The sequence below is a fragment of the Bubalus kerabau genome, chromosome 10 (genome assembly GCF_029407905.1).
Source record: "Bubalus kerabau isolate K-KA32 ecotype Philippines breed swamp buffalo chromosome 10, PCC_UOA_SB_1v2, whole genome shotgun sequence".
In the NCBI taxonomy this organism is placed as follows: Eukaryota; Metazoa; Chordata; class Mammalia; order Artiodactyla; family Bovidae; genus Bubalus; species Bubalus kerabau.
The window spans coordinates 16,735,819-16,761,262 of record NC_073633.1 but is presented as its reverse complement, the minus strand read 5'-3'; the positions used below and the strand labels follow the sequence as shown (position 1 = coordinate 16,761,262).

General features: G+C 40.0%; 1 protein-coding gene across 6 annotated transcripts in view; it reads left to right on the top strand.

Moving 5' to 3' along the window:
- The first annotated feature begins 7,866 nt into the window (after nt 1-7,866).
- Nucleotides 7,867-25,444, top strand: part of DPP8 (dipeptidyl peptidase 8) — a 55,189-nt gene continuing 37,611 nt past the window's right edge. For 2 of the 6 annotated variants that reach the window (XM_055536726.1, XM_055536731.1), the window contains exons 1-4: nt 7,869-8,056; nt 12,759-12,896; nt 15,092-15,361; nt 21,706-21,818. In XM_055536726.1, the coding sequence (XP_055392701.1) occupies nt 12,860-12,896; nt 15,092-15,361; nt 21,706-21,818 (420 nt within the window). In that variant the 5' untranslated portion in view covers nt 7,869-8,056; nt 12,759-12,859. Of the gene's footprint in view, nt 8,057-10,854; nt 11,144-12,758; nt 12,897-15,091; nt 15,362-21,705; nt 21,819-25,444 lie in introns of those variants that run through there. The other 4 variants (XM_055536729.1, XM_055536728.1, XM_055536727.1 and 1 more) reach the window with 4 other exon arrangements.

The window sequence follows — 25,444 nt, the reverse complement described above, 5'->3', positions numbered from 1 at the left end:
GAGGACGGAAGAGTGTTCTAAGAGAGGAGAGTAGCCTTAAAGGCCAAAGATTTCCAACGCTGTCGCATAGAACTTTACACGTAGATATGGAAATATTCCATTCTGCGCTGTCCATAACGGTAGCCACTGCCCACATGGGGCTTTTTGACTACTCGAAATATGGCTAAAGAGACTGATAAACTGAATTTTTTATTTCCTTTACTTCTAATTAATTTAAATTAATGGCTATTAATTAACGTCGCAAATTAATGGCTATTCTATGGGACAGTGCAAGAGTCTTGTATCTCTAAATAGGAAACCCAAACTAGAGAGAATACCCCAATTTATATCTAATTTAAACTATCGCGTCTGTATCCACTTTCAGCCCCAAGTCGGCTTGGAGCGAAGAATTCGATAGGAAGCAACATGACAACGAAAACCAGAAATCTGGGACAAAATTGAACTTTTATAATTCAATCTGTTAGTACCCATTTATTTAGCAAAGTCCTGAGCACAGGGATCCAGAGATGAAATGATGCCAGTTCTCAGAAAACCTTTAGCTCAGGGAGTAGGTCATATAAAATATAGAGGGTTTCAATATGAGAAATATGCTGAGCTCAAAAAAAGGCAGGAAGGTAGGAGCTGAGAGTTGTAGAAACCAGTAGCAGACATTTGAGAGCAAATCCTTGAGAGCTGAGCTGTGAAATTTGAGGAGGAATTTGATAGAGGAAAAAGAGGAGGTAGGGCAGTAGACCCACAGGGCAGGAGTCCAAAGTTGAAGAGAGATGGAAGGTTCTGCATATTGGGCGGTGGGGGCTTCCCAGGTGGCTCAGTGGTAAAGAGTTCGCTTGCTAGTGCAGGAGATGCAGGAGACATGGGTTGCATCCCTGGGTGGAGAAGATCCCCTGGAGGGAGAAATGGCAACAGATCCCAGCATTCTTGCCTGGAAAATCCTGTGGACAGAGCCTGGTGGGCTGCAGTCTGTGGGGTTGCAGAGTCAAAGGTGACTGGGGGACTGAGTGCACGCACACATACTGGGGGTTAAGGGTATGGAGAAGAGAAGTCGCCCTGGGTCTCGAAAGACCCAGGGATTGGATGAGGGAAGTCTGTTTTAATAGCTGTTTGTACTTTATCCTACAGACACGGAGGAGTCAAGGAAGTTTGTTACAGGAGATTAGCAAAATCATATATGCACTAGGCAAAAAAAAAAAAAGTCAGTGAGGAGGAATTAGTAGTAGGCAAACCAGTTGGAGGTGATATAATCTTCCTGTTATGACATAATGAAAACAGCAACCTTTGATAGCCTTGAATTTTAAAAATAAAATATTTTTTTAATTATGAAAGTACTTTTATTGCATTGCTTTTACTACAGTATAGACACAATATAGGGCACATTTTAAAAACTGAGGTATAGGAACCAGGCAAATTTTAAATATTCGACTTCAGCTGAATTTTTGCATGTTTATACCTGTATAATTAATTACTATCCAGATCAAGGTCTGGAACATTTCTAACATACTACATATTCTTTCATGTCAATAAACACTTGCCTACCCTTCCCTACACCCCAATAATTACTATCATGACTTCGATCACCGTAAAGTAGTTTTTGTCTATTCTTGAATCTCGTGTAAATAGGATCGACATATGTACACTTTGTGTCTGGTTTCTTTCATTCAACATAATGTATTTGAGATTTATCTGTGTTGTATGAATCAACAGTTCATACTTTTTTGGTTTTTGTATAGCGTTTAACTGTATAAAGTTTTCACAAATTGCCCGTTCTCCTGATGATGGACATTGCATTGTTTTCCATTTTTAGCCATGAATATTTATGTACTTGTTTTTTGTGGATATACTACTCAATTCTCTTGGGTAAATACCTGGGAATGGAATTGCTAGGTCATAGACTATGTATGTTGAGCTTTTGTAGATACTATTAGGCAGTTTTGCAAAGAATTTTGATCAATTTACACTTGCACAAGCAAAGTTTGAAAGTTCTAGTTGCTCTCAGTCAGTCAGTTCATTCACTCAGTCATGTCCAACACTTTGTGACCCCATGGACCTCATCACACCAGGCTTCCCTGTCCATCACCAACTCCTGGAGCTTGCTCAAACTCATGTCCATCAAGTCGGTGATGCCATCCAACTATCTCATCTTCTGTCGTCCCCTTCTCTTCCTTCCTTCAATCTTTCCCTGCATCAGGGTCTTTTCCAATGAGTCAACTCTTCGCATGAGGTGGCCAAAGTATTGGAGCTTCAGCATCAGCATCAGTCTTTCCAATGAATATTCAGGACTGATTTCTTTTAGGATTGACTGGTTTGATCTGTTGCAGTCCAAGGAACTCTCAAGAGTCTTCTCCAACACCACAGTTCAAAAGCATTAATTTTTCGGCACTCAGCTTTCTTTACAGGCCAACTGTCACATCCATTCATGACTACTGGAAAAACCATAGCTTTGACTAGATGGGCCTTTGTCGGCAAAGTAATGTCTCTGCTTTTTAATATGCTGTCTATGTTGGTCATAGCTTTTCTTCCAAGGAGCAAGTGTCTTTTAATTTCATGGCTGCAGTTACCATCTGCAGTGATTGTGCAGCCCAAGAAAATAAAGTCTCTCACTGTTTCCATTATTTCCCCATCTATTTGCCATGAAGTGATGGGACTGGATGCCATGATATTAATTTTTTGAATGTTGAGTTTTAAACCAGCTTTTTCACTCTCCTCTTTCACTTTCAACAAGAGGCTCTTTAGTTCTTCTTCACTTTCTGCCATAAGGGTGGTGTCATCTGCATATGTGAGGTTATTGATATTTCTCCCGGCAATCTTGATTCCAGCTTGTGCTTCCTCCAGCCCAGCATTTCGCATGATGAACTCTGCATATAAGTTAAATAGGCAGGGTGACAATATACAGCCTTGACATACTCCTTTCCCAATTTAGAACCAGTCTGTTGTTCCATGTCCAGTTCTAACTGTTGCTTCTTGACCTGCATACAGATTTCTCAGGAGGCAGGTAAGGTGGTCTGGTAATCCCATCTCCTGAAGAATTTTCCACAGTTTGTTGTGATCCACAGAGTCAAAGGCTTTGGCATAGTCAATAAAGCAGAAATAGATGTTGTTCTGGAACTCTCTTGCTTTTTCTAGTTGCTCTGTTTCCTTGGTATTTTCAGTCTTTTAAATTTTAGTCATTCTGATAGTGATAGTAAAAGTCACTCAGTCGTGTCTGACTCTTTTCAAACCCATGGATTATACAGTCCATGGAATTCTCGAGGTCAGAATACTGGAGTGAGTAACCGTTCCCTTCTTCAGTGGATCTTCCCGACCCAGGAATCGAACCAAAGTCTCCTGCTTTGCAGGCGGGTTCTTTACCAGCTGAGCTACCAGGAAAGCCCTGGTCATCCTGGAGGCTGTATAATAAAAATAATTTTAGTCCAGCATATCTGAACCCTGAGGTTTATCAACTGACCTCTGTCCAAGGTGAATTGAATTCAGGGCTCTTGGTAAGCAAGGAGACTGAATGTTGACATTCTGCCTCAGATGCTCCATAAGAAAAGTCCAGTGGAAGGGGACTTATCCAGACTGGTTCCACCACCACTAACCCATTGGATGACTTCTCTGGGCCTGAGCTTCCATATCCATCGAATGAGAGAGTTAGAGTCAGTGCCTGCCAATATTCCTCTCAGCTATTCCTAAAGTTTCCTGTGAGGACCACTATTGTGGGCCTCTCTCTCCATGGGAAATACAGTAAAAAAAAAAAAAAAAAAAAAGAAATGGGGAAGGGAAAGAGTAGCATCCAGGTAAATTATAAAAGATAGCAGAGGGGGTAAAAAGGCAGAGCAGAAGTAGCCCTGCCAAGCTGAATTAGGAAGGGCTGAGGGTTTTATGATACCAGTCAAATGAAAATGCAAACGAAGCACTGTCTTTGTATTCGACTTTCCAGGTAAGCCTCCCCAGCCCTCTTTGGCCCAGGGTCACCCCTCCCTCCTCTGGCCACCAGAAGCATTTGCTAAGTGCTTTCTGTGGCTGAAGCATATGGTGGTGGTGGTGTAAGTCATGTCCGACTCTTGTGACTCCATGGACTGTAGCCTGCCAGGCTCCTCTGTCCATGGGATTCCAAAGGTGGAATACTGGAGTGGGTTGCCTTTTCCTTCTCCTGGGGCTGAAGCACAGGCTCAGTACATAAATCTGTACTCCTGCCTTTGGCAAGTCATCATCCACATTCTCCTTGTCCAGCATTTTACAGAAGCTTTTTATATCTATAAGAAACTTTGGAAAATGAACTATTGAATTTGGCTGTGCTGTGTCTCACCCAGGATCACCCAACCAGATATCCTTAACTGAAATCAAGTTACTCTATCTAGATGGCACAAAGTTGAGAGTGGAGAGAGACTGAGAGATCAGCCCAGGCATCTACTGGGGAATCTGTGCCCACCCAGTTCATATCCCTGTAACCTCTTAACAATGCCAAGAGGGTGGTGAGCATTGCAGCCAATCACTGCTGTAAAAACCGTCCCCTCGACCTGTCAATCCCCAGTTCGGATGACTGTGCAGAGATGCCCCTTTCCTTGAGTGTGGGGAGTGGCCTTTCCACCCTGTTCAATTTGACCTACCTGATAAGTCTTGGCTTTCTGGGCTGCCCATATGGTTGCCAGGAAGACAGTTGGTGTGCTACCATTTATGGAAAAAATAGTGGAGTGGAGAGAAGAATACTACATTTACATATAGGCATTTGTTTATGGGCAAACTTGGGCAAACTCCAAGAGATGGTGAGGGACAGGGTGGCCTGGCGTGCTGCAGTCCATGGGGGTTGCAGAGTTGGACACAACTTGCGACTGAATGACAATAAATTTATGTATTGTGTTGGCCAAAAAGTTTGTTTGGGCTTTTCTGTAAGCTGTTACAAAAGAATTTTTGGCCAAGTCAATATCATAAAATGGGCTTCCCAGGTGACCCAGTGGTAAAGAATCTGCCTGCAATGCAAGAGACACGAGACCAATCACTGGGTCAGGAAGATCCCCTGGAGAAGAAAATGGCAACTGGCCCCGGTATCCTTGCCTGGGAAATCTCATGGATAGGGGAGCCTGGTGGGCTACAGTCCATGGGGTTGCAAAAAAGAGTCGTGCCTGACTTAGTGACTAATACACACACATTAAAATATTACATAGAAAGTAAATGCAAGAATCTAATAACCTCAGTTTCTTGTGGGGAGGAAAACAGTGACTGAAAGACCAGCATAGGAGGATAGTTTTACTATATACGTTTTTATTCAAAAAACTAAATATGAAAATTAACTGAAAAGGCTCCTTTTTGTTACGGCAGCTTGGTTTGTACTGTCTCCAAAAAGGTGCAAAATATAGAGGAAGTGGAAAAACAAACTCTAACCCATGGGATATGATGTAGTCAGCTGCTATTACCTGCTTGTGATCTGTTTCCTCAACTAGATCAGAGGTCCCCAGCCTTTTTGGTACCAGGGATGGATTTCATGGAAGACAGTTTTTCCACAGACAGGGCAGATGGTTTGGGGATGATTCGATTGCATTGCATTTATTGTGCCCTTTATTTCTAATCTAATGCTGCTGATCTGACAGGAGGTACCAGTCCATGGTCCAGAGGTTGGGGAACCCCTGAACTAGGTTGTAAGCCTCCCTGCAACACAGATTGTCTCCTCTTGGTATCCTACAGCATCTAGTACAATGTTTTAAAAAGTAAATGCTTAAAATGTGCATGTTGATGATAATGCCCAGTGCTAGAAAAGTTTCAGTGAAATTGCCACACTCATGCTGAGTGTAGCTAAGGGCAGTGTGAATTTGTGGCATCATTTTGAAAAGCAATTTTGCAAGAGGTAGCAAGAAAAATGGAGATGTTTATGCTGGTTGGCTTTGTAATTCCCCTTTGGAGATTTTATTCTAAGACAATAATTTCAAGGAATAAAGATGTATATATGAAGATGTTTACAGTGTTACATAGAAAAACACTTGGACTTAAGAATGACCAAATGAATTGCGGTATGACAATTCAGTAGAAAAACTATACAGCTGTGCAAAATAATAAGACACTAGCAGTATTGAAAATATTTATGATAAAAGATACAAAAATTTTGATTACAACTTTATATAGTGGTAAGATACTAGGGAGTAACTCGTATTTTTCTTTTCTTCCTTTTTAACCCTTGATCCTTCCCAATAGAGGGACACAGAGTCGGATACAACTGAAGCGACTTAGCAGCAGCAGCAGCAGCATGAGGCAACCATTGTTTTCTGGGAGTTGTAACTTTGGGGTTAGAAAACAAAGACAGATTCTTCTCTTTTAACCTCAGTTGAACATTTAAGACAGAAAATATTTGGAGCAATATTCAGACTAAATAAAAATTTTCCAGGCACTCTTTCTGCCCCCTTCTGATGTCTATGTCAGAAGCTTTCTCTATCTCTTTTATACTTTAAAACTTTATTTTAAAATTTCCAAGTATAAGAGGGAGGAGAATGTTTACAGATGAGAGAAATAAAAAGAGAGGCCTGATATTAATCTGTTAGTAAGGAGAGGATCCAGGATGGGAACCCAAGACTGCCTGACTCCAGAAATTCGGGCTCTGACCCATGAATACCTGAGCAAAAGTACCACTGCCTGAAGATCATGGACTGGTAGATGCAGAAGAACTGGGAGACAGTTGGTCTCTGATGAGGCCCAGTGTGAAAAGGTGTCAGGTTTTCTAAAAATGAGGTCAGAACTGCTGGTGTGTCTGACTCTTTGTGACCCCCCGGACTGCAGCCTGCCCGGTTTCTCTGTCTATGGAATTTTCCAGGCAAGAATACTGGAGTGGGCTGCTATTTCAGGGGCTCTTCCTGGCTCAGGGAAGAACCTACTTCAGGGGAAATAGTTTATTACCTACTTCAGGGTCCTTCCAGGAATTGAACCCTTGTCTCCTGCATTGCCAGCAGATTCTTCACCACTGAGCTGCCTGGGAAGCCCCGAATTGTATGAGGATCTGATTAGCTCAAACAGGCATGGATTTCAAGATGTAGTCCAGAGACTTCCCTAGTGGCCCAGTGGTTAAGAATCCACTTTCCAATGCAGGGGACATAGGTTCTATCCCTCTTCTGGAACTAAGATCCTATAAAAGAGACAAGAGGGGCTACTGAACCCCTGTGCTCCTGAACCACAACTAGGAAGACGGCTACAGGCCACAAGGGGAAAAAAAAATCCTCCAGGCTGCAGCTAATACCTAACCAACTGATAGCTGATGCAGCCAAATTTAAATTAAAAAAAAAAAATTTTTTTTTAAGTCGCAGCCAGGGTTCCCTGGAAAGGGTTCTCACTTGGCCTTACCACTCTGGCTTTCACTCACACTTACCTGCCTGCTGTCCATTATGTCAGAATATGATTGTTTTATGATGCTTTTTGTTTTGATCAGCAAGGGTGGATTTGTATCATCCCCACCATGCTATTTATTCAGACCATGTGTGCTAGATAACTTGCCTTTTCCTGAGGAGTTCCTAGAGTGTAGCCTAATATGATACAGTTAAGTAGGTTTTGTCAAGCACACATATACAAGTTTGGCAAGGCCCAGACCTGACTGATTCAGCCAGTAAATATACAAGGAGCCAGTTTAGGGACTTCCCTGGCAGTCCAATGGTTAAGAGTCCACCCTTCCAACTCAGGGGGGTGTGGGTTCAATTCCTGGCCGGGAAACTAAGATCCCACATGCCACATGGCATGGTCAAAATAAAAGAAAAGCAAGAAGCCAGTTTAGCCTCAGAAATTTTTTTACTTACATATACCACAAAGGGAAGAATGTATCAAGATGCCAGCTGCCAGTGACCCTTATCCCACTTATGAAAAAGGGCACTCCTGAAGCAAAAGGGGCCAGGTGACTGCAATGTAAGTTCTGGGATAACTGCCTGCTGAGGAGCCAGTTCTAGGCTGCAGCTAAGAGGTTTTTATATTCTCAGCTCTATTCTGGGGGGTAGGAGGGGATGGGGCAGAAAGTCTCCAGCTCATCAGACCTGCAGGGGGACAAGGTCTTCAGAGGCTTCTGGTCCTCTCCAGTTTCAGAAAAGTCACAAAGCATTCTGCTACAACTCAGGTAAGTATCAGTTTGACCCTTTTACCTGGGAGGGAGGCCTTTGTGGTTCCATACAAGGTGGCCAGGGTTCATGAAGATGTTCTCCCACAGCTTTCTCAGGGTTAGAGGCTTTTTAAGCCTGCGTGTGTGTGTGTGTGCTTAGTTGCTCAGTCGTGTCCATCTCTTCTTTACAACCCTTTGGACTGTATCCCACTAGGCTTCTCTGTCCATGGAATTTTCCAGGCAAGAATACTGGAATGGGTTGCTATTCCTTGCTCCAAGGGTCTTCCTGACCCAGGGACTGAACCCTTGTCTCCTATGTCTCCTGCATTGCAGGCAGATTCTTTACCCACTGAGCCATCAGGGGAGCCTTAACCCTGCCACAGAAAGAGAAAATAAGACTGAAAACAAGAAATATGAATTCAAATCTAGTTCAGTCCATCATTAGCCACGTGACTTCAGAAAATCTTTTACCTCTCTGGAGTGTGTTTGTTTGTCTTGAAGGGGTTGGTGTTTTTCTTTTCCCCTGAGCTTTACTGTTAATTTCTTTTTTTTACTTTATATTGATATAGTTGATTAACAACACTGTGTTACTTTCAGGTCTACAGCAAAGTGATTCAGTTATATACATACATGTTTCTATTCGTTTTCAAGTCATTTTCCAATATAGGTTATTAAACACTATTAAGCAGAATTTCCTGTGCTACACAGTAGGTCCTTGTTGGTTATCTATTGGAGCTTGTTTTTTTAATCAATAAAATTATATAGTTTTTGTTTGCTTTTGAGGTCTCTTTCCTTTTAGTTGAATGTAAACTGCACAAAGTCAGGGATTTTGCCTACTTTGTTTACTATTATAGCCCCAGTGCTTGGAACAGTGGCAGGCACATGGCAGAGATTCAGTAAACATTTTTGTTGTTGTTCAGTCGCTCAGTCATGTCTGACTCTTTGTGACCCCATGGACTGCAGGCAGCTTCCCTGTCCTTCACGATCTTCTGGAGTTTGCTCAAACACATGTCCATTGCGTTGATGATGCCATCCAACCATCTCATCCTCTGTCGCCCCCTTCTTCTCCTGACCTGTCTTCCCCAGCATCAAGGTGTTTTCCATTGAGTAGGCTCTTCGCAGCAGGTGGCCAAAGGACTGGAGCTTCAGCATCAGTCCTTCCAGTGAATATTCACGGTTGATTTCCTTTAGGATTGACTGGTTTGATCTCTTTGCTGTCCAAGGAACTCTCTAGAGTCTTCCCCAGGACCACAGTTCAAAAGCATCAATTCTTTGGCACTCGGTCTTCCTTATGGTCCAATTCTCACATCCCACGACCACTGCAAAAACCATAGCTTTGACCAAATGGACCTTTGTGATGTCTCTGATTTTCAGTATGCTGTCTAGGTTCATCACAGCTTTTCTTCCAAGGAGCAAGCATCTTTTAATTTCATGGCTGCAGTCACTGTCCGAAGTGATTTTTGAGCCCCAAAAAATAAAGTCTGTCACTGTTTCCATTTCTCCCCCATCTATTTACCATGAAGTGATGGGACTGGATGCCATGATATCTTAGTTATTTGAATGTTTAGTTTAAAGCCAGCTTTTTCACTAATGAAATGAAGATGTTTTGCTTATTTTGTTAGCATGTGCATTCAAAGTCCTTTCAGGTGTTTTGTGTTTGTTTTAGTTTTTTGCACAAAATTCATAGAGGAGTCCCAGTGAAAAAGTGACTATTCTTTTAGGGGAACAACTGAAAAACAAAATTCTGAGTGAAGACACATTTAAGTTCAGGATGAATAATTACATAAATAAATAAACCCTCATGACACCTCTGCCAAATGGTTCCTTGCAATAATAGAAAATAGGGAAGGCCCAGCTTGTCCACTGTTTGATTCCACACCTAGCACCTTCCCAGTCATCTCCCAAGGCTCCTTTTTCTCTTTCTCTCAGACAGTGTGTAGTGCAGAATAGAAAATAAATTACCCGTCAAGAGACCTGCCTCTGGTTCTGCTAAAAGCAAGATCGCTCACTTCCTTGCCCTGAGCCCCAGTTTCTCCATCTTTCTGTATCTGTATGACACACATGGTTTTCCTTAATTGTAACTAAGTGATGTTAGTATAGCACTTTCACAGATCGAGAAACCATGTGAGCTCAAAGAGACTAACCCGCTGAAGGTCATTAATTAGTACCAAAGCCAAGCTTTCTGACTCCAAGTTCAGATTTCTTTGTGTGTCAGTTGTTCAGTCGTGTCTGACTCTTTGCGATGCCATGGGCTGTAGCCCACGGGGCTCCTGTGTCCATGGAATTCTCCAGGCAAGAATACCAGAGCGGGTTGCCATTTCCTTCTCCAGGGGAATAGGGATCGAACCCAGGTCTCTCACATTGCAGGCAGATTCTTTACCATCTGAGCCACCTGGGACGTCCTTTCAGGGTTGTTTGCACCATATCAATGAGACACCTAAAAATCCCCAGGCGGAGGTCCCTTCCCTCTCCATGTCTCCTCCATGAAGGGACAGGGATTTTTGCCTGATTTGGCCCCTGTTCTAATCTCAGCGTTTACAATTCCGCCTCGCACATAAGAGGCAGTCAGTATGTATTTGTCGAAGGAAAAAAAAAAGATGAGACGTGCCACAATTCTTCCTGTAATTTCCAGCAAGTTACTGCCGTTTTCTGGATTTGTTCTGTCCCCCACTCTCGCGGTTTCTTTCCCGCTCCTCGTTCGCCCCTCTGGCCACTAGACGGCACTGTCAAAAGTGAACCCCGTCTAACGGAGAGCGGCGCCCTTCTTGGCCCCGTTGCGCCTTCCCCGGTCGGAGGGCAGCGCGCAAGAAACCGGAAGTGCCGGAGCCGCCGCCGCCGCCGTCTTTAAGTGCCGTGTTCGCCCCTTCGGTTACCGCCGGCGCCGTCGCCAAGGAAGCCGCTGCAGCCGGGTCTGGAGTGGAGGCGGCACGGCATGAAGCGGCGCAGGCCCGCTCCTTAGCGCGCGTCAGGACGGTCCGGGCGGGGCCGGGGAGGGGGGAAGGTGCAGTATCCGCCCTCTCTCCTTCCCCTTCGCCCGCGAGGCCTGCGCCCCTGCCCACTCAGGCCTCTCCGCCTCTCGGAGGAGCTGCCCGGCGCATTCTCCCGGTTAGCTAGCTCTGCGGTTTACCCGGCGCGCCGCTCTGCGCGGGCCACAGCCGGTGGTAGAGCCCCAGTTGCCGGAACAGGAAGCCGAGGCTCTCAGATTCCGAGTCAGCCAGCGTTCACTGGGCGCCCCCTGAGCTCCGGGTGCTGGCCGCCGGACTTCCACGTCCGTTATCTTAACTGAGCCTTGCTGGGGTTGGGAGCCGGGTGTTGTCCAGGCTTACAGATGAGAAGCGGAAGTCCACAGAGGCAAAGGGATTTGCCTAAAGTCCGACTGTGGCAGACCGGATTCGGACTGAGATTTTCTGGTTTCCTAGCTGGTGTTCTTCCTAATGCCCCATTTCTAGGTCGATTCCTTCCCTTGTTCACTGGCCCCTTCTCATTCTATTTCACCCACCAGGGCAGGATAGGTTCTTTACTTTCCTATTTCAAACCTGTCCTCTCACACATTTTTCTTAAGTCTCGGCATCTTCCCAAGTCCCCTTAATATTCTCTGCTACACTTCTGCTCTTCATTCTAGCTCTCAAGGTCTTTGCCCACTTTGTGATAATAAACCTCTCAACTAGCTGTGTGGATCCTGGCGAGTGAAATAACTAGGCTTCAGTGAGGCTTGGGGTGTTTAAGTGGACAAACTGGCGCCTGGATTAAAAATTAAGGAATGATGTTTGAGTGGGTCCAGATTAAAGAGTCCTGTTTTCTAACCCGACATACTCTTCTCTGAATGAGAGTCTTAGTGCATGAGAAGGTGTCTTGACCTCTTAGTCCTGTTGTTGGCTGTGTTAGCACAACTTCACTTTTTCCCCTCCATTTGCCAGTGACCCGCATGTCTCTCCATCACCTGTCAGGGCTATGAAAGCCTCTGATTAAAACCAATAACCAAATAACGGGTGTAATCACAGACTCTGCTTTTTTCTTTTACTAAGCCAAAATTTCAACAAACTTAACACTTCCATTTTTCAGAGAAGTTACCTAATTCAGTTATCAATATTTTCGAAGTATACATGGAAAGGAAAGAAGCAAAAATGGAGTGCACTGAAAATGGATAGTACATTCTTTATCTTGTGAAAATCTTAATGTTAACAGCATGTTCTCTTTCCACAGAAGTGGCCTGTTTTGTATTAATAGTTCTTACTGGTTATTACACTGAATCTGTTCTGTCTCCAATCTGCTAAATATGAATTCTGTAAAATAATACAAATTGATTATTATGTAAAAGAAAAACAGGACCAGGCACAGAGAAATAATGGATAATAAAATTTATCTATCATTTTGAGAATTTGTAATAGCCACTGAGTAATCTCACATCTGTATGCCTTTTATACTTTTAAAAGAATTTCTATAACTTACCTTTTAATATGTATCCAAATGTCAGGACTAAACTACTGTGTAGATAGTCTTTGGAGTAAATTCAGCTGTACATTTCTGAAATAAAGTCATTTTATAATTTTCAGAAAATGCAGATACAAAATAATCCAGGCATTGTATATTATTTCAAAAAGAATATGTGTCAGTTCTAAGTACTAATTGAGACTTTAGGTTTGATATTTTGGGGGCACATATGATCCATTTTAATAATGATCAACAGGCTTATATCTTATTTCATTATCCTGGTGAGCAGGATTGGATGGTGAGAAAAGGAAAGACTCCTGTGAGAAGAGAGCAGGATGAGCAGAGGGATCTATGCTTGAAGTTGAGTCACTTGAAAAAAGATCTCTTTGAATGTGGAAGAGATCTGAACAGATGAAAATACAATCAGGTAGGCACCAGGGAAGGGCCTCAAGTGAAGAGGTAGGTGGGGCAGTGAAATAAATGCACGGTACTGAGAATGTGTACTGGCCTATTTTCTCATTGTTGAAATGAGAAAACTCTGGTCACGTGTTTTGAGGATGTATATATAAGGGGTTATGGAAATATGGAAATTAGTTACATATTTGTGTATATTACTAAAATTATGTAATATCAGGTCTATGCAAGGAAATGCAGAATATACATTTACCATAAAATACAGAGGAGTAGTGTCATTTGAACTGTAGAATGTGTGTGTGAGAGAGAGAGTGGAGAAAGAGAAATGGTGAGTGTGGGCATCTAGTACAATTTAGGAATATCTGATACATGCTTAAGTGCAAGGTAATGCAAGGTTTACATACAAGAGATGTCAGTAGCTCAAGAAGCTGGGCGGTGAGCTTGGGAAGTCTTGTCTGCTAAGCTTCCCTGTTCCATCCCCATTCTCTGTTGTTTCAAGCAGTGATTTGGAGATGAAGTTCCAAATTAACACAAGGAGTGGACAAGAATGAGCCCGGTTTATATTCTCCTTGTTTAACCTGTCCCTCACTCTCTTAGGAATCAAACTAGATCCATTTATATATTTGATAGAAAACAGACCTCCACCAGCTTTTAGATGGGCAAACAACCACGACTGTCGTATACTGCTACTTGACATCAGTGTGCTGAGTATCAGTTGAGCTGAATGACTTTTCTATTGAGCTGTGTGGATTTTAATCATGGGAGGTAAATGCCCAGTTGTAATAATGTTGCAAGTTGTATACCTGTAAAACTCTCGAATGCTCTTGCTACTGTTACATTGAAAATGGCAGTGTAATTCACTGTAACTTGAAAAAAGGCACAGTATCCTAGCCATTCAGTTTTGTTTATTTCATCACACAGCATGCCTGATGGAGTAATTCACAGCCTACACTTGCTAGTCTTTTTCTCTGTGGTTGGTAGTTTTTTATCCTGAGCTCCTATTAACCTGTGAAATTAAACCTTAAAAAAGACATGTTAAATTTACAGCCATGTATTGATTTTTGTTGTAGAAGTGGTTAATAATTATGTGAATTGGTTACACAAATGCAGTGTAGTTTATCTCCCAGGTCCTCATATTTTTGGCATTTATTAGTTCCAAAAGAGCAGGTTGCCCCAAATTTTTATGTTGTTCCTTTTTGGTAGTGTTATAAATAATGCATGTCAGAATATCTTACAGTGGCTTATAATAACACTTTGTGTTATTTTTTCTGATACTTTGCACCTGTTATATTTAAATATTGAACTGGATAGAGGAAAAAACATCATCATCCTCCGGATTTGTAAGATGAAAGAAACATCGTTAGTAGATAAAATGTTAATATTGTTTTGGGGTTGAACTGGTAACTTGGGTTCAGACTTTTGTCAAAATATTGATAATACAAACATTAAATGTTTTCAGCATAAATTACAACTAAAGCCACTTTCTTCTCTTCTCATTTAATCATGAGAGTAAAAGTTGTGTAATCAGTAATAAAAGTATAAAGGTACACAAGGAATGGTAAAATAGTGCTATCTAGGCAAGAGCAAAAGACAAGAAAAACATACCAACCAGTTAGGTCTTTTGGTGTTTGGAGTTCCTATTTAAAAGAAAACGGTATTTGTATTATCTTGGGTAAATGCTCCAGGATGATTATTACAAGTACATTTTTTTTGCAACAATTTTATTAGTGTTCTGATTGGTTGTGATTATTTCTGTTAGCTGAAGAAGTCCACAATTTATCAAATGTATTACTTTTTTAAAGTGCAAAAACACTCAACTCCCTTGGCACATTTAGCTTCACTATTGACATGCTCTTTGAAGGAACATAGCAGCCAACTGGCATATGGCCTGTTTCCTTCCAGTGTGGGAAAGAAGAAGGAATTTTGGCAAGAGATACCTAAGGAGAGCCTTTTATAAAAGTTCCCAAAGAGATTTATAGTCACCGTGAAATAGACATGACCTCAATTTTTTAAAAAATCTGTTTCAAACTGAACACAGAGAAGGGGGAGCTATTGCTTTTCTTACCAAGTTTCACTGCAACTGTACTGAAAAGCATTTTTCCCCTTTTTTGGGGGGGGGGGAAGGGGGACCCTAATCAGGCTGTCATTCTGATTAATGTAAGAGAGGACAGATCTGTGAACTTCATGTGGCTTATTTATTTATTTTAGGAAAATGCAACATGGCAGCAGCGATGGAAACAGAACAGCTGGGTGTTGAGATCTTTGAAACTGCAGAGTGTGAGGAGAATATTGAATCACAGGATCGGCCTAAATTGGAGCCATTTTATGTCGAGCGATATTCCTGGAGTCAGCTTAAAAAGCTGCTTGCTGATACCAGAAAATACCATGGCTACATGATGGCTAAGGCACCGCATGATTTTATGTTTGTGAAGAGGAATGACCCAGATGGGCCTCATTCGGACAGGATCTATTACCTTGGTGAGTGTGAAGTCATAGTTTCTGAAAGGAAATGCTTTCTTAATTCAGAATTAGAGGCTAGACGCAACTGGCACTCAAATTTTGTTGAATAAATAAGTGAATCAGTGATGGCTCCACTGAAGAGAAAAAAATAACTTGGAGAGCTTCAGTTTTGGTGCTGTTTTAACTTTTTGTCCCCTTAATTTTGTTTTTATTTGCAGATAACAAATCAGTTGATCATGATCTTACTCTCAAAGTAAAGATGCCAGATATTACTTCTTCCTAAAGCTAATTGTAAATGATTTTCCTTCAGCATGGTCAGTTTCTTTAGGAATGGTGGATGAGGAACACACATAATAAAACCAGTAGCTTGTTCCCATTCTCAACAGCTGCTGCTTTCATTTTTTTTAACCAAGGCTGGTCTTGGTCTCTTTTTCCTGAGCCCATTCAGTCCAGATTTAAGATATGTGGACATTAAGTCTATTATATCACTGATTGACTTTTTTTGTTTCTTTTTTGTTTATACACCTTAAATGTTTTGCTAAGATGTTGAGGTAAAAGGAGTAGGTAGTAAAGACTGAGCACCAAGGATGCTTAGGCACAGCTGATAGCTCAGCTGGTAAAGAATCCGCCTGCAATGCAGGAGACCCTGGTTCGATTCCTGGGTTGGAAATATCCCCCTGGAGAACGATAGGCTACCCACTCCAGTATTCTTGCCTGGAGAATCCCCAAGGACAGAGGAGCCTGGTGGGCTGTAGTCCATGGGGTTGCAAAGGATCGGATACAACTGAGCGACTAAGCACAGCACAGCGTTGAAAGAAATGACTAATCTGTCACATACATAGACACAGGGCAGTAGATAAAGAGGCAGTCTTGGAGTCAGAAGCCTAGGCTCTGGTATCAACTCCATGGCTGACTTACTAACCCTGTGAGTCTCAGTTTCCTCATCTATCAAACAAGGATTAATATCTATCTCATAGGATTGTTTTAAGTGTTGAGTTGACCAAAAAGTTTGTTCGGGTTTTTGTATGCTCGTATGGAAAAATTTGAACAAACTTTTTGGCCAACCCAAATTTAAACAAATGTTAATAAACACAATACTGTTCTAGTACAACCAAAACAAATTTACTACAGAAGAAGAAAACTAAAAAAGAAAAGAAAAAAAATTTTGGTTATGCGATCTCCCGAGCAATTGTCTGCACTACAGTATTATTTTTTAGGATTAGAAATAATAGTTGTAAAAAATACCGGAAAAAAACACCAAATAATAGTTGTAAATTACAGTATGCTACCTAGTATTCACCAACTGGTAATTATTATTTGTACAGTTATTAGCTTAAGTCCCAAAGGCCCATGCATTCATTCATTGTCACTCATTGAATACATTTATTGAGAGATGGTGCTGAAATATTTAGGTAAGTTGTCTGAGTGAAAGTGAGTCTTTCAGTCATGCCTGCTGTTTGTGATCCCATGGGCTATAGCCCGCCAGACTCCTCTCCATAGAATTCTCCAGGCAAGAATACTGGTGTGGGTAGCCATTCCTTTCTCCAGGGAATTTTCCCAGCTTGGGGATCGAACCCAGGTCTCCTGCATTGCAGGCAGATTCTTTACCATCTGAGCCACCAGGGAAGCCCAAGTCATCTTGGAAATACATATATATCTTTCTCAAGAAACTTATGCTGTGGCTTTGTTGGAAGCAGAAAATCAGACTTTCCTTTGATTGGAGAAGCAGTGTAAGAAAAGCTCATCCATAATTGCTAAATCAGGCAATTTGGTTGGAAGAGAGTTTGGGCAAAATTAGGGGGAAAGGCCTTATATTTTGTATAGTATTTAAAAATTATAGCCATACTGTCTGTAGTTCTTAACTGTAAACAAATGTCTCACAAAAATGTTTATTAATTACCATTAAAAGTGCTTACCAAAAGGGATTTAACCCCTAATACAGTAGTTGAAATGGGATCCCAAGCCCATAAATTTTGGAGTTCCTTCATGTAGTCATGCTATGCTATTTTATTTTCCTAACCCACAGCCTGAGGGAATGAATGGTTGGTGTTGGTTGGTAGAGTGAGAAAGAGAAGAATGTGAGAGATGAGAACACTGAAGGAGCTGAGGCCCGAGTAAACTCCCACAGCTGAGAGTTGGGTGGGAAAGGACGGTCTGAGATGAGTTTGAGGGCACTGACCTCCTGATGTGCCTTTGTTTACCAAGTTTTTAAAAATAGGTCTCCTGCCCTCCTCCAAAAGTGTTTTGTTTTTTTTTAAGAGATAGTCTTTATAGATTTAGTAATTAGTAATTATAGATTTTTTTTTAAGCAATTTCAGAGTATTCCATTATATAATTATGCCATATCCAGGCTTCTCTGGCCATGGGATTTTCCAGGCAAGTGTACTTTAGTGGGTTGCCATTTCCTTCTCCAGCGGATCTTCCTGACCCAGGGATCGAACCCAGGTCTCCTGCATTGTAGGCAGATGCTTTACCCTCTGAGCCACCAGGGAAGCCCCGTATTTTACTTTACCATGCCCCTACTAATGGCCGTTTAGGTCTTTCTGTTTTGGTATTACAAAAAATGAGGGAGCAAATACCACTGTATATCATTTTATACATGTGTGAATTTACTTAATAGGACTAATTGCAAAGAGTGGAATTACTAGGACAAAAGGTGTACGCTTTCTGAATTCTTATTGATATTGTCAAACTACCCCTCCATGGAGGTTACAGAGTTTACATCCCTGTCAGCATTGTCTCAGAGTATGTATTTCTCTGTACCTGTACCAATAGTGAGTGAGCAAACTTTTTATCTTTCCCAATCTAATTGGTGAACAGCAATCCCTCACTGTGATTTTTTTATTTATTATTGTTTTTTTAATTGAAGTGTAATTGACATATTAGTTTCATGTGTACAACATGATTCAATATTTGTGTACATTGTGAAATGACCATTACAGTAGGTCGAATTAACATCTGTCATCATAGTTAATAAAAAAAATTTTTTCCTTGTGATGAGAACTATTAAGACTTATTCTCTTAGCTACTTTCAAATATGCACTATAGTATTATTAATTACAAGCATCGTGCTGTTCATTATATCTCCATGCTTCATTGTAGTTTTGATTCGTATTTCTCCTATGAGTGAAGTTGAGCATCCTTTCACATATTTACAAGGCATTTGTGTGTTTTTTTCTGTGACTGATCTGTTTGTAATCACTGTCTATTTTTTATGGGATTGTGGGTACTTTTCTTGTCAACTTAAAGCATTTTTTTGTACAGTGAGGGAATTAATCCATTGTGATATTTTTTCCCTGAATGTTGAATGTTTTTTGCCTTTGGTGCCTTTTGCCCTTTTGTAGAAATTTGTGGGTTGGTGTTTTTTTTTTTTTTTTGGTAGTTAAATTTTTACTTTTTATGTAGTTTTGTATCCCATCTAGACATCTAGAAAGGTTATCTCAACTCCAGATTGTATTTTTTTGAAATCCTTATGTACTTTGGACTTTGTTTTGCTCCATTGATCCGTCTGTCAAATCAAGGGCCAATACTGTGCTGCTCTTACTATTATTACTATAACTTTAGATGTTTTACTGTTTGATAGTAAACAAACAGTACTTTTCATTACTCTTTTTCATACTTTTCCTGATTATTTTTGTTTGCTTGTTTTTCTGTGAGAACTTTAAATTCGCTTAAAGCTCCTTTCTCACAATCCTACTTAAACTGTGTTATGTTAGGATTGCATTATATTTACAGATGAAGTTAGGAAAATTGACAGTCTTTAAAATATTTATTTATTTTTGGCTGTGCTGGGTCATCATTTCTGCACAAGGGCTTTGTCTGGTTGCAGTGAGCAGGGGTTACTACTCTTTGTTGCTGTGCCCAGGCTTCTCATTGCAGTGACTGCTCTTGCTGTGGAGCACAGACGCTAGAGCTCGGGGCTTCAGGAGCTGCAGCGCGTGGGCTCCACGGTGGTGATGCATGTGTGTAGTTGCCCTGTGAAATGTGGAGTCTTCCTGGACCAAGGGTAGAAACCGTGTCCTCTGCATTGGCAGGCTGCTTCTTAACCACTGGACCACCAGAGAAGTCCTCTTTAAAATAATGAGCTTTTCAAGAAAGTTGTATGCCATTTTATTTGCTCAAGTGTTTTATATCTACCTGAATATTATATGGAAAAAATTAAGTTTGTTTCAAAAAAATTAATATACTTCAGATCAGTTCAGTCGCTCAGTCGTGTCCCACTCTTTGCGACCCCATGAATCGCAGCACGCCAGGCCTCCCTGTCCATCACCAAGTCCCAGAGTTCACTGAGACTCACGTCCATCGAGTCAGTGATGCCATCCAGCCATCTCATCCTCTGTCGTCCCCTTCTCCTCCTGCCCCCAATCCCTCCCAGCATCAGAGTCTTTTCCAATGAGTCAACTCTTCACATGAGGTGGCCAAAGTACTGGAGTTTCAGCTTCAGCATCATTCCTTCCAAAGAAATCCCAGGGCTGATCTCCTTCAGAATGGACTGGTTGGATCTCCTTGCAGTCCAAGGGACTCTCAAGAGTCTTCTCCAACACCACAGTTCAAGAGCATCAATTCTTCAGCGCTCAACTTTCTTCACAGTCCAACTCTCACATCCATACATGACCACAGGAAAAACCATAGCCTTGACCTAGATGGACCTTTGTTGGCAAAGTAATGTCTCTGCTTTTGAATATGCTATCTAGGTTGGTCATAACTTTTCTTCCAGGAGTAAGTGTCTTTTAATTTCATGGCTGCAGTCACCATCTGCAGTAATATACTTCAGACACCAGTAAATACTGTTGTGTCAACAAGAAAGAAACAATGGGAAAAGGTCATTCTGTGTTACACAGAGCTGGAGTGTGTGTACGATAGAAATTTTTATTGGTCACGGTTGAATCCTGGAAGACTGCTACTGTAGCAGTTTCCAGAGGGGAATGTGAAGGGATTGTGGGAAATGACTCACTGAGAATAGATGAGAACCAGCTTTATCCTAGTTGCATACTGAAAGCTCTTAGAAGGGAAAGGCTTAAGGAGGATATAATCGTATTTTGTAGGATTATGAATAGTATGGATAATTGGCTACTGTCTTAAGAAATACGTAACAAAGTAACTCTGGAATGTGCAAAGTAGATCTAAGGCAAAACTAAGTGCTGGATTGGGGAGATCCCCTGGAGAAGGAAGTGGCAACCCACTCCAGTCTTCTTGCCTGGAGACTCCCATGGTCAGAGGAGCCTGGCAGGTTACAGTCCATGGTGTCACAAAAGAGTCAAGACACAACTGAGCAACTAACACTCCCACAAATGCTGAAATAAGTATCAGCTGATAACTAACTTTTTACTCCAAAAGGCAAGACAGACTAAGAAAGGTTTAAGTAAAATTTAGGATAATAAAGGGATACAGGAAGCTGTGAATCTTTGGGGACTCATCCCCAATCTTTGCAAGGGTTAGCATTGAAGTTAGCATGTCCTTCCACAGACTACCTTCTCTGCTGTTATCAGAAACACAAGGCTGAAGATTTATTCCGCTAGGAAAGAGTTTTTGTTCTTCCTGTGTTATTTACTTTCTCTTTCTCTCCCCCCTAGCTTTTTTTGGAAGTGATACCTTTCTGGTAGCTTTATGGTAGAGTAGAAGGACTTTATTTTACTATGAGTTTTCTTTGGTTCACCTCTTCATAACCATGTTGTATTTCTGTTACTTCTCTCTGTTATGTAGTTTATTCTACACTGCTGTGATCTTCCTGTTCAGTTATCCTATGATTTCACAGAATAGACCCATCTTCTACTTAATGTGGACCTCTTTCTTTCACAGTTCCTGAGTAAAGGATAATAAAGAGACTTTTAGCAAATCAGATACCAGATTCTGTGTTGTTTTAATGTGAATGTCCTTTCATTTGAAGCTTATTAGTGATTATAGTGATAGAATATTTATATTGAATAAAAACTCAAATTCAGTTAGACCTATGTATATTTCTAAATGAATACTGTAAATGATTCAGAAAAAGAAGCTTAATCATCTGAAGTTGTCACAAAGCACCCCCATTTGAAATCTGATAAGTCTGTTGCCAATTTGTAAGACACTAACAATTTTTTAAAAAACTAAAAATGACACATAACCCTTACAACATCTTATACACTTTTTATGTTTGCTTTGAGAAGGACTAAAATTTGAATATTTTCTGGGAGCCTGGGTTTTACTGAAGAAAATTGGCATGGCGTATGGCGTGCGCATCTCTGCCTTGTTAACATGCATTATAGGTCCCACAGAGTACAGCATCCTGCAGTATGTAAGAGGCGTTGTGTACTTACTGCTGTGATTGTAGTAAACAGATGCCATTTTTTAGAGTAACAAAAAATGATTGTTTTCTTTTAAAGCTATGTCTGGCGAGAACAGAGAAAATACACTGTTTTATTCTGAAATTCCGAAAACCATCAACAGAGCAGCAGTCTTAATGCTCTCTTGGAAGCCTCTTTTGGATCTTTTTCAGGTAGGATTAAATGTTGTTGTTATTATGATTTTGTGTATGGTTTTAGTATTGCATTTATTTAGGGGCAGAAATTCAATTGGGATCTTATATTTGAAGTAGATAAGAATCAAAAGGAATTAAGATATATGTTAATAAAGTAATAATAAAAACAATTTTAAAAGACCAATAAGTCATAATATAAAAAAAGAATTAAAACATTTTTATGTTTTTCCGTGTATGACCCTGAAATTTGATTTAATTCTCAATATCTGAGACTAGGGATATTAGATGTTATTAATAAAATTCAGTTTTTTTTTGGCTACCCAGTGTGGTGTGGCATGTAAGATCTTAGGTCCCCTGCTGCTAAGTCACTTCAGTTGTGTCTGACTCTGTGTGACCCCATAGACAGCAGACTACCAGGCTCCCCCGTCCCTGGGATTCTCCAGGCAAGAACACTGGAGTGGGTTGCCATTTCCTTCTCCAATGCATGAAAGTGAAAAGTGAAAGTGAAGTCGCTCAGTCGTGTCCGACTCTAGCAACCCCATGAATTGCAGCCTACCAGGCTCCTCTGTCCATGGGATTTTCCAGGCAAGAGTACTACCAGGGATCAAACCCACACCCGCGGCAGAGGAAGCATGGAATCTTAACTTCTAGGCCACCAGGGAAGTTCCCAGATTTTTTTTTTTAACTACCTTTCCCTTCTGTAAACTTGCTAGTTACATGGTTCTCACATTTTGGGAGAGAATTGTTCACATAAAAGAAGTAATATATATTTCCAGAAAGCTTTTATTTAAATCTTTAAATTGTAGTTCTAATATTTAGTAACAGTACTAATATAGGGATTAAATAAAGGTACTAAGTTCAGTTTTTGTTTCTAAATAACAAGATTCAATTTAGGGAAAATCAAAGGTTAAGTTTTTTTCCTTCAATATTTTGTCTTTAGACAAAATGTAAATGGTCGAAAACATCAAAAGAACAAGATTATAGTTTGGGTACAATTGTTTGCCTTTTAGGTTTTCACTTAATATTTTTACACTGAATATTATTGAATGGCATATTTGTGCTAAATGAACCAAAATGTGATATTTCTCTTAAGAAATTAAAAAAAAAAAAATAATAACTTCCATGACAGCTAACCATTTTGACTATAACTGTTTATCAAGGATGTTTTTCACATTGCTTTGTGACTTTTCTTTAAAGCGGAAACATTTCTTATTCTAAGAACAGTGTGTTGAACTAAAATAATGGTCATTTTCACATAGAATAGGTTGTAAATTAGTGAGTCAGAGGTTTTTATGTGGTTTTTTTTGAGGTCTATCATGGAAAATTTCAAACCATGCAAAAGCTGAATCCCATGTGAACTGGTTTTAACAATGGTCACATCTTGGCCATCAGTGTTTCATTACAGCCTTTCCAGTCCCCACCCCCACTTTTCAGATTATTTTGAAACAGCTCCCAAATATATCATTTCACTCCTAAATAGATCATGTCTCTAAAGAATATATATTCTTTTTAGACATTACCACAGTAGCATCATATCTTAAAAAAGTCATTAATCATTTCTTCATACGAAATATTCAAATTTTCTTGATTTTTAGGTAAATGTTCTCTTTTTTTTACACTTGATTTGTTAAATAGGATTGAAATAAGTTTCATGTGTTACATTTTATTGATAGGTTTCTTACGTTTCTTTTCCTTTTAATCCTCTGATTTTCTTTCTGTCCTTTTCTCCCCATTACGGTTTATCTATTGAAGAAAGAGGGTCTTTTTTGCTGATTGTATTCCTATGGTGTTATCTGATACGTTCTTCAGTTTCCTATATTTTCAATAAATAGAAATAGGTATTCAGATCTAGAAGCTTGATTAGACACAGGTTTGCTTCCCCTCCCCGCCCAAGACTACTTTACAGATCAAAAAAATTGAAAGCAAGGTCTTGAACAAATAATTCTACACCATGTCCATAGCAGCATAATTCATAATAGCCAAAGTGTCCATGGACAGATGAACGAATAAACAAAATCTGGCATATATATGTGATAGAATATCATTCAGCCTTAAAAAGGAAGGAAATTGTGACATGCTACAACATCAAGGAACCGGGAAGACATTATGATAAGTGAAATAAGCCAATCACGAAAGGACAAATGCTATATGACTCCACTTATATAGGATGCCTGAAGTAGTCAAATAGACTACCAGAATGGTAGTTGCCAGGGACTGAGGGAGAGAAAAGTGAGGAGGTGCTGTTTAATAAGTTTAATGGATATAGAGTTTCAGTTTTGCAAAATGGCAAAGTTCTGGAGATGGGTTGCACAACAATGTGAATATAATTAACAGTACTGAATGGTACACTTAAAAAAGTTGTTAAGGTGGTAAATGTTATGTTATATGTATTATTTATATGTATATATATTTTTTGTACAATTTAAAAAGTAAAGAATACTTCATCAATAATGTTGTATGCCCCCATCAAAAGTCATATAGAACTTTAGTTGCTTGTGATGATAGCATCATTTGATCATTACCTAGATCTATTATAAAACAGTGAGTTTTTATCATTCCTTCTTCATTTGTTAACTGAGAAACTTCTATAAAGAGAAAACTGCTATTCAACAATTATTCAGTTATCCTGAGGAGAAGTTCACAATAGAAAGGCAGGATGTTTCTTTCCTTTATTTCCCATTTTTCAAACACAGTCTTCTAAGTGTGATAAATTAGGAGTTTTGGAGAGTATTTTGTTTTCATTTTTATATCTTTATTAATTTACAGTGTAGCCTGTTTGGTATCTTTTGATCCATTGACAGTTGTTATTCTTATTGTACAAATGATCTTATTTTTGACTGTTAGAATCCCCGTCAACTTGACATATCAAATCATTTTGACATGATCCTGGTAGTAGTTGGTATTTGGTGGTATGGAGATGTTTCATGATCATCTTTCACATTGCTTTTTCCATGCTTGGAATCAGCCATATCTGTCTGCTTCCTTTAGAGGAAAGTGGTATTAAGAGACTTTGATCTGAGTACTAGATACTGAGGGACAAGCCGTATACATAATCTTTATTTGTTTTTACATCTGTGTTGTGTTGTACAGACGAATCATATTCAACCAGTTCCCTCTTGATGGACATTTTAGTTATTTTCAATCTTTGTATTATAAATAGTACTGCATTAAAATAGCTCGGGCATACAACTTTTTACATTTTGCCAGTGTATCTTTAAACTAGATTCCTAGAGCTGAAATTATTGGACCAAACGGTACATGGTTTTGTAATTTTGCTAGGTATCAAATTTCCTTCCATAGAAGCTGTGCCATTATGAATTTCCATTAGCAAGGAATAATTGTACCTGTTTTCCCATAAATTCTCCAACACAGTTTGTAGTCAGACATTTGGATTTTTTGCAAATCTGATAGAAATGCTATCCGAATTGTAGTTTAATTTGCTATTCTTTTATAGGCAGAGTTGATCATCTTTTTATCTATAAACCATTTTTATGTAACGTGGTCCTTTTTTCATTTTTAGAAGCCTTTTATTTCCTGGAGATATTAACCCTTTGTCTGTGATATAGTTTCAGATGTTTTCATGAAGTTGTAATTTGTATTTTTACTTTCTTTATGGTGTGTATGTGTGTGTGTGTGCATGTGCT